Here is a 9468-nt window from a genome sequence, read left to right on the forward strand (position 1 = left end):
CCCCCACACACACACACACACACACACACACACACACACACACACACACACACACACACACACACACACACACACACACACACACACACACACACACACACACACACACACACACACACACACACACACACACACGTGTGGCCACAGTTACCAACATACACATAGTTCACAAGCCTACTATTGAATGCTTGGAAGCTGCCACCTGCTGCTTCCAAGCCACACACTCCGCCACTAAATGACCAGGGTCAAGACAAGAGAAACACAATCTCTTAGTGTCGGGACCTGGGAGAGAAACAGAATGAGCACGTGTGACACGTCTGTTACGAGCCCTACAGTGAGGATAATTGCCCTGAGGATACACTTTACCCCCGGCTATATCATTACCCATTATGACATCCACACCGTCAACAGGAAATTTGGGGAGTACAGCAACTGGAAAGAAACCAGTAGCCAGTTCAGACTGGACATGGACATTGTGAAGATGTGCGGTCACAAAACCACTTTCAATACCTCTCACCACCATATTCGCATCACAGGCAGACTCAGCACTCAGGGTCAAGGCACCGGCAAGGATGAATGACTGAGCCACCACTGTCTCGCAACACCGTGACCTGCCGCTGGTCCTCCACCATAATGTTCGTATTTAGTCTCCTGATTTTAAATAATTTGAGTGTTCCCAAAGCACCAGTGTTCTGCAGTTTTTGTGGGCATACTGTACTGTTGCACAGTTTTGGAAGATTCATAGCTAACCCCCCCCCTCTAACATCACCAGAAGTCATAATTTAAGGGGTCATTTCTCAAAAATGTATTCCGGGAGGCCAATCCCCCGGACCGCCCTAGTATGGTTAGGTCACCATTTCCATAGCCCCACCAAAAATATTTTCCACCAGCCACCACTGGCTAAGACCAAGTCGTTTTTATCTTTTAAAGACCTAGAAAGGGTTATTAACGCCTTTGTTACCTCGAGACTGGATTACTGCAATGCTCTGTATGTGGGTATGGGCCAGGCCTCAATTAGACGCCTGCAGCTAGTGCAGAACGCAGCTGCATGTCTTCTAAATGGCCATAAAAAGCGTGACCACATCACCCCAATTCTGGCCTCATTGCACCGGCTTCCAGTTCGGTTCAGAATAGATTTTAAAATCCTTTTTTTTTTTTTTCAAAGCCCTAAATGGGCTGGCTCCAGCCTGTGTAGCCAAACTCCTCCATCGCTACACCCCAGGCATAGCCTTAAGCTCGGCTGACCAGCTGCTGCTGGTAGTGCCTAAGACCAGGCTCAAAACCAGAGGGCACCGAGCATTCGCAGCAGCGGGCCCTAGGCTCTGGAACACTCTGCCCCTCCATGTGAGGTCGGCCCAGACCCTGGGGTTTTTAAATCATCACTTAAAACTCACTTTTTCTCTCTGGCCTTCTAGGCTTCTCTTATCAAGAATAACTTTTATCCAAGACCTTTTCCCTCTCTAACCTCTCGAGGTTTTATTAGAAGGAAACTGTTTGTAGAGTGGCTTAGACAGGCCGGGGAGTGTTACGATTCGTAGACACAGCATACCTCCCTATCTCTCATCAATTTCCAACTAAGGCTCCAATGGGGACCTTGTTCCCTGAGTGTGCCTCTTCACATATATTTCTTACTCTCTTACTTGCTACCCTTTGCCCTCAACCTATTCTAAGGGAGTGCTTGTTCTTCCGTCCTGTCTGTCTGTGTCTGTGTATTCTCTTGTTCCGATTAACCCAGCCACATTTTTTCTTGTTTTGTGTCTATATCTACGCCGGGATCCGGAGTCGAGGCTGATCTTCTTGCTGTGGTCCTGTGTCCTGGATCCTCTTTCCTGAGTTCTGGATTAAGTCGTGGACTTCCCTTTAAACTGTGCTTTTTTCTCTGGAAGTTTTTCCTTGTACGATGCGAGGGTCTAAGGATAGAGGGTGTCGTTTTTTCTCATACTGATATTCTGAACAATCTGTGCTGTTATATTAGCTGTAAAGTGTCTCTACTGTAGGCTATTTTTTATTATATGTACAGCACTTTGGCTTGACCAAAAATCGTTTATAAATGTGCTATATAAATAAAACTTGATTTTGATTTGATTTGATAAAAAATAAATATTCAAATTTGGCATTGTCTTGAAATATTATTTAGTAAATATGTGCTGATTTCATACATTTCCAAAACATAAATCTGAACATTGGATCCAGTCAGGTTACATGTTCTTGTTTCAATTTGTTGTCAGTATAAGAGTCCATTTTTTAAAGAGAATGTTTTAGATAACATCCCATAAATCAAAAGATACTGCCCTTAGTCATAAAAAAAACATCTATTTTCGCTAGGTTTTCAGAAATAAAATGTTATATAAATCGGGGAATGAATGATTTATGACTATACCCCTCTGTAAAATCCCTCAGAAGATAGATGGGAATAAAACTTGAAAGTCTGGTGTATATAAGCGGTGCTGCAGTGGAGATTTCTGGCTCAGAGCAAGAGCAGAAAACAAAAACAATGTTTTTCTCTGTAATGTCTCACCTTGCAGCAGTGTAATAAGGGTTGGACAGCAGGGTTTTTGATTGAAATCAATTTTCCTATAATGGCTGAACCACATCATCCCATGTTTTATTCATATTGTGAACTCCCAGGGCACCATACCTCTCTCTGGACCTGTGAGGCCTTCTCCTCCGCCTGTTTGAGCTGCTCCCTCAGGGAGAAGATCTCCCCGATGCCCCCGTTCCAGCTGCTCTGTGTCGCAGGCTTCCCATCAAAAGAAATGTTCTTCTGGATGGAGGCGTCCACCAGGCGACAGTTCCCAGACTGGGCCATGGTCATGTAGCTCTCCGTCATGACCTCATCGCAGCCGGTCTGCATATCCTTCCCGTCTGAGCCCTCCTCTCCGTCTTCCTCCTTCAGAGACAGGTAGACGCTGGAGCTGGAGGAAAAGGAATAATGGTGAAAAACTCAAGAAACGTTTGATTTCAGCTGCAAAGGCCTTAAGCTCATGAATTGACTCCAAATAGGCCGATCATTTCCCAGATGAAAGGCTAAACGTGTTTTTTCCAGCAATTATTTAGTGAGAGCTTGTTAGCGTTTGTGTTGTCACATTTCATATGCAGAGATTTCCTCATGGCGTACACAACATTTGATAACTGATTGAGACATTATGTATCTAGCCAGCCTTGTAATAGGGCTTCAACTAAAGGTTATTGTAATTTTAGATTAATCAAATGATTGCATCCTTTGTTATCAGTTAATTGTGTGGTCTGTTAAATGTCACAAAAGGCCCATCACAAAATAATTGCTTATTTTTGCCTGACCGACAGTCCGAAACCAAAACATAGTTATTTAATTAAATACAAAAATATGCAAAACAGAGCAAAGCAGGGCTGGAACTAGAGCATGTTTGGCATTATTGATTTGTGAATTCAAATTGAATAATCATCATATTAATGGGTATGTTCTGGATGTAGTGCTTACTGCAAATGAATTCATAGTATAACTTATTTGGTGGGTTATACTGTATCTCTGTGTTGTATATATTGTGTTTCTCCTAACTCATCCTTTCCCTTTCTATTCCTGTAAAGCACTAAGTAACGTTGGTTTCAATAGCGCTATAAATAAAGTTAGAAATTGCTTTTGATTTATCAGGACGTCTCCATCAGCAGATGCCCAGTTTCCCATCTGCTGAGGGAAATCGTGTGATGCGCTAAAAAAAAATCAGCAGCTGCTACATAGATCGTGTTAGGAAATAGTTTTTAAGGTCAAGAATTAACTTTCAATTTCAAAATTGTCGTCCATTATCTTTCCATCAATCTACTTATCATCTAATAAAAGTGTGTGTAATCCCTCGTATGATGTTACAGTTGTACTGCAGCGATTAAACAGGTGGCCGGGCCTTTCTAAATGAGACGTGGCGTGAATAACGAGGGTAATATTCCAGAGGGATCCCCTTCCAGCTGATGCAGGAAGCACAGCTGATGAGAGAGCAGCCGTCGACCTCTCACCATGTCCTCTGTCTCTGCAGCAGCTGCAGCCTCTCCGTGAGACGCCTGTTGTCCTCCTTCAGGGTCTCACACTCCTCCCTCAGCGTGCGGCACTCCTCCTTGAGCAGGTCCACATCACCTGGCAGGACAGAGAGGTCAGATAGAAAATTGTTAAATGGATTGTGTTCATATATCGCTTTTTCCTTTTTTTTGGTCACCATTCACACCCATTCATACAAGGTGCCACCTGCTCAGGGAGACTAACATTCACACACATTCACACATCGTTGGCCCTGCCATCGGGAGAAACTCGGGGTTAAGTGTCCTGCTGAACGACACATCGATGTGTTGACTGCAGGGTCTGGGGATCGAACCACCGGCCGTAAGATTGATAGACGACAACACTTCTGAGCCAAGAAGAGGTTAAGAGAAGGAAGATAAGGTGAGCTCATCGTTAATGTTACTGATTGAGACTTTGATGTAGTCACAACATCTTAAGAGTATACTTAAGGAACTCTTTACAATAACCATCATTGAGTGGTTCAGTAAAGTTGATTCAACTTAAGTTAATAGTCATTTAGATTGATGTTAACAAATTAGTTATCTAGTAATGCAATAGTTACACTTTCAAAAAAATGTTATCCCAGATATACAATTTTACTGATTTGAAAAACATTGTGAAGGGTTAGAAATGGCTTTATAGTAAACTGACTAAAGGCATTATTTGGATGGCTACTACTTGTTAAATGCTCTTGTCCATCATTGTTTCTGATGCATCAAGAAATACTTAATATATTATTGTGATCTTCTCTTTTAGCTATGAAGGCATTGTCTAATCCAATGAAACAATATAAATGGTCGCATTACTTAAGCATTCATTAGTTAAAACATTATTATCATTTATTTGTATGTAAACCGTTATTGATAACTATTAACTAAAGCTTGATTATCTATTAACAAAGCATTTTCAAATAAGGTTATTACAAAGTCTTATCACTAATATGACTATGTTTAGAGTTAGATGAGTAGCTTGATGTCAACCCAATGCCAATTTGTTAAACATGAAGCTAGCACCAGTTGCTAGTTAGCTTAGCTTAAAGACTGAAAACAACAGCTAGTACGGCTCTGTCCAACAGTAACTAAATCTGCCTACTAGCACTTGTATCGCTCAATATTAAAATATCATATCTTGTTTGTTTAATCCAAACAAAAGACTAAGTGTTAAAAGACATGACATGTTTTCTAGAGGGATGTTAGCTGGATTGTGGCTTGACTGTTGCTCGGTTGCCAGGCAAAGAGGGTAGAATCCAGGAAGTTACTGGTTCTTCTCACCACATCGTGTCAAGAAAGCAAATAAGCGTGTTTGGTCAAATGTCAAAAACTATTCCTGTAAAAGTATTGCCCACTGTGAGTTAGATTTCACTTCAATATTAATGCCATTCTGTGTGATGTTTACATGAAACAGCCCAGTATGAAATATCATGAGCTCCCCTCTGAGACTGCAGAGCCCAGCGATGATATCATGTGTTACAAGAGTGTGTCCCTCCCGCTCATGACTTCATGTCCCTGGTATTTTAAATGCACACACACACTCACACGTACACACTCAGACACCACTCCCCTTGCAGCACTCAGCATCACATTTGTAATATTTATTAAACCCCACAAATGATTAATGTTCTTGACTGTGGGGTGCTAAGCCGATATGAGGGTCGGAAGAAGAACATCTAACATCATGCTCCTTTCCCATAATATCAGGCACAAAGACTGATCGTGGACTATTCGTACATTAATGTGAGTTTGATAAATGTCTCCCACTAATGGCTTTATACATGTGGTGTGAAGAGGAAGTGTCAATACAGGACTTGATTCATCTTATCTATTATGTAGGCTACTGTAAGTAGAACAATGTTGGAAAGGAGGAGAAGGTATGTGTGAAAACTACCAAAACCACCTCGGCACTCTGTTCCACCTTCCTCTCTTACATCCATCCCTTTTATATTCTATTTTATTTACTTGTTATCCATTGTATTGTTGTTGCACTGTTGGAGCTGCCTGTGACCTAAGATTTCCATTGTCATAACTACACTGCAGCTCAATGCACTAATGACAATAAAAGCCTTGAACCTTGAACCTGTCTGTCTTGTGTTTTCTTTATTATTTCTACACCTCCTCTCCTCCCCCCTCACCCTCTCTCCTCTCGGCCACCCTGAGCTGGCTCTTCATGCTGATCTCGGCCCTCAGCGTGGTGATCTCCAGCTCGTACTCCTGCGTCTCCTCGCTGAGGCGCTGCAGCTCGGCCCGCCGGCGGCACAGCTCCTCCTGCAGCGAGGCGATGTCGAACTCCCTCTCTGCCGCAGCCTCCTCCGCCGTCTGCTGCAGCAGGATCACCTCCTCCTGAGCGACTCGCAGCTCCTCCTGGGCCTCGGCCAGCTCGCTCTCCTTCTCCTCCTCCAGGCTGTCCATCTCCTCCTGCACAGAGCGCAGCTGGGCTGTGGGGAGAGGAGGAGGAGAGGGTGGCTTTATGGGGGATGTGTAGGTGGGACTATAGATTCATATATTTGAGAGTGTGAGTGCGTGTGTGTGTGTGTGTGTGTGTGTGTGTGCGTGCGTGCGTGCGTGCGTGCGTGCGTGCGTGCGTGCGTGCGTGCGTGCGTGCGTGCGTGCGTGCGTGCGTGCGTGCGTGGGTGGGTGTGTGTGTGTTTGTCTCACCTGAGCTTTTGCAACAGTGGGCTTGTATGTTTTTGTGAGTGGGTGGAGTGTGTGTGTGTGTGTGTGTGTGTGTGTGTGTGTGTGTGTGTGCGTGCGTGCGTGCGTGTGTGTGTCCAGACTATATGTTTACTTCTCACAAAGACAATATTAACACAAAAATAACACCAATAAAACCTTTGATAACTAAATTAAGCACTTAAGACCTGATTGTTGTACGCAATGCATGCAAATGCATTATTAAATAGTTTGGCATTCATCCAACTGACTGAAAAATAAGTAGCAGCTTAAAAACAACACTTTATGAATGTTCTTTGTTTATTTCTGTGAACAGATTGAGTTTGGAAATTCTTTCTATCTTTTTTCTTTTGCTTCATTTGTTTTCAAATGATGTACTTTGGTGGGTTGGGGGTGTGTGAGTTGTACTGTTTGTTCTTAGGTGTATTTTGTTGACCCCTTATGATTAAACACAAACAGCTTTTTTAAGAATAATTGTGTGTCTCTATGTGAACAAATACAAGCTTTTAACGTGTTCTTGTCAATCATATCCTGGCATAGTTATTTAGCACTTTCTGTCTGAGACTATTCAGTAGAGAACTAGTAGGATAATAGAAATCCCTTACAGTGATATACAAGATGTTGATTAACGCTCACAAATTGTTCCACACAGGCAGCAGACAGTAAATCCGCATGACCTTGACTATTGAAAAACATGAGAAATGTAATATGCAATATCTGTATTCTGTTGTGTTGAACAGTCATAGTTATGTCCTGGGTTTATTCAGGGCATAGCTTTATTGCTGACATTTTATTTTTGTTGTTGATACCTTGCAGATTCTGGATCTGGCGGGTGAAGGCTTCAGCCTGATGGGCGCTGGTCAGACGCTCGTCCTCCAACAGATCTGCCGGAGAGGTGAAGTGAGTGGAGGAGTGGAGGGGAGGATTTGGAGAGAGATAAGAAGAACATGTCAGTTCAGCAGCCAAAGAGAAAGATGACATCTTGATAAGCTCTTCAACCTTGAGGCATGTGGGAATGACACAAGCAGATCTGTGTATGTCAGTGTGTTAATACATGTGGGCCTGACCAGCATATTGTATAAGATGAGTTAGGATATTCAAATGTATGAGTATATTTTCACCGATTTTTTCAAATCAAGTCAACAAAAGAAATAAAGCAGATTCATTTGGCTGTGCTTTTAGTTTGCTGCTATTTTTCTCTCTCTGTTTCATTTGGTCTTTGTTATGCCAAGTCCTTTCTCTAGCATGCTTTGGGCAGATCTAAATATAGTTTTAATACAATAACAGCTTCTAGATGAATACAGAGGACCTTCAATTGAGTCTGTATATTCTTAAAGGATAAATCACTACAATGTACCAAATACAATCTAACCTTACCTCTAGTGGTATCCAACCATATACTGTATATATATATTTAGAAATGCATTTTCTTTTTTCAATAAATATGAGGGATAAGTCGGTACACTAATTGTATAAAGACTAAAATGTGGTGAACAGTAAACCAGCCTCACATCAACAAGATAGCAGTCATTGTGATCTTGTTGGCGTTCAATGTAAATACTGCTATATTTTTTATTATTTTTTAATGCTATATTTTGAAATAGTTCTCTATCTGTGTTTTTAATTGTTGTTTTACTTTTATGTATGCACAAAGACACCAAGTTAAATTCCTCGTACGTGTCAACCTACCTGGTAATAAACCTGTTTCTGATTCTGATATGTGATCATGTTAGCATTCTTATGATAGCATTAAGCCGCGGTACTTCTTCACAGGGCTGCACGTTAGTTAAGTTTTGTTTGTGTCACTCATTGTTTTTTAGTGTTTCCTGTTTTATTTTTCCTCTTGTTACTGATCACTTCCTGCCTTGGGTGTTCTCCCTCCAGATTTGGTCTGTTTGGCCCTAATTAGTTTCCCCTTTCCCTCGTTAGCCCTGCAGTCACCAGACCTCCTGTTCATCTGTTCCCACTTCCCCATTACTCTTTCACAATTTATACTAGCCTAGCTCCTTTGTTCTTTGTCAGTTTCTGTATTGGGTTTTGTTTACCTGTTACCTTCCTGCAATTGGACTTTTATCTGTTAGCGATAAATCATTTAACTGCTGCAGGCAGCCTGCTTTTTGTCTGTGTTTGGGTCCTTTGCTGACAGTTGTGCTCTACAAATTGTGAAAGACTAATGGGGAAGTGGGAGCAGGTGAGCAGGAGGCTGGTGACTGCAGGGCTAACGAGCGGCAGGTGAAACTAATCATGCCAGAAAAGAAAACTGGAGGGAGAACACACGAGGCAGGAAAGGTTCTGAAACACAAGCAGAGGTGAGTCAAACAATATACTAATGAGTGACATACAAAACAAAACAAGTCCAGGGCAGATTATTAAACTACCAACAATTGTCATGAGCGTTTTTATATTGAGACAATGTTTCTAGCAAGAAATCTCAAAGAAAAACTACACTTTCTGTAAGGCACCATACCACCAGAGGTAAATAATTGAATATAGTTTGAAAATATAGCAGGGACTCTAGTTTGCTGTACTTTCCCTGAGGTTTTTCAGCAAAACTATTCTGCTTTACATTTTTCTACTGGTGGATATAATGTCATTCCCACCCCCATTCTCATTTCCTGTCCTGTCTCCTGGTGAGTGTAGCATGATTTGCAGCTTGTATTAATAATCCTCTATAGACCCTTTCTTTTCTTTTTTTCCTTCACCTCACCTTACATCATTCTCTGACCATGTCACTCAGGACCCCCACCCCTACGACCTCCACAGCCCCCACCACAC

General features: G+C 42.1%; 1 protein-coding gene across 4 annotated transcripts in view; it reads right to left on the bottom strand.

The window, feature by feature from the left end:
* The window catches only part of ccdc136a (coiled-coil domain containing 136a), a 26341-nt gene that overhangs the window by 6622 nt on the left and 10251 nt on the right, over positions 1-9468 (bottom strand). For all 4 annotated transcript variants that reach the window (XR_800343.1, XM_010792331.1, XM_010792330.1 and 1 more), the window contains 4 exons: positions 7503-7577; positions 6156-6458; positions 3988-4105; positions 2639-2915 (listed from right to left, as the gene is read on the bottom strand). Coding sequence is in view for 3 of the 4 variants with exons in the window: in XM_010792331.1 (XP_010790633.1) it covers positions 2639-2915; positions 3988-4105; positions 6156-6458; positions 7503-7577 (773 nt within the window). In the remaining variant the exon portion in view is untranslated. The remainder of the gene's footprint in view (positions 1-2638; positions 2916-3987; positions 4106-6155; positions 6459-7502; positions 7578-9468) is intronic.

Source organism: Notothenia coriiceps, unplaced genomic scaffold, assembly GCF_000735185.1.
Source record: "Notothenia coriiceps isolate Sejong01 unplaced genomic scaffold, NC01 NC01_scaffold00036399, whole genome shotgun sequence".
Taxonomy (NCBI): domain Eukaryota; kingdom Metazoa; phylum Chordata; class Actinopteri; order Perciformes; family Nototheniidae; genus Notothenia; species Notothenia coriiceps.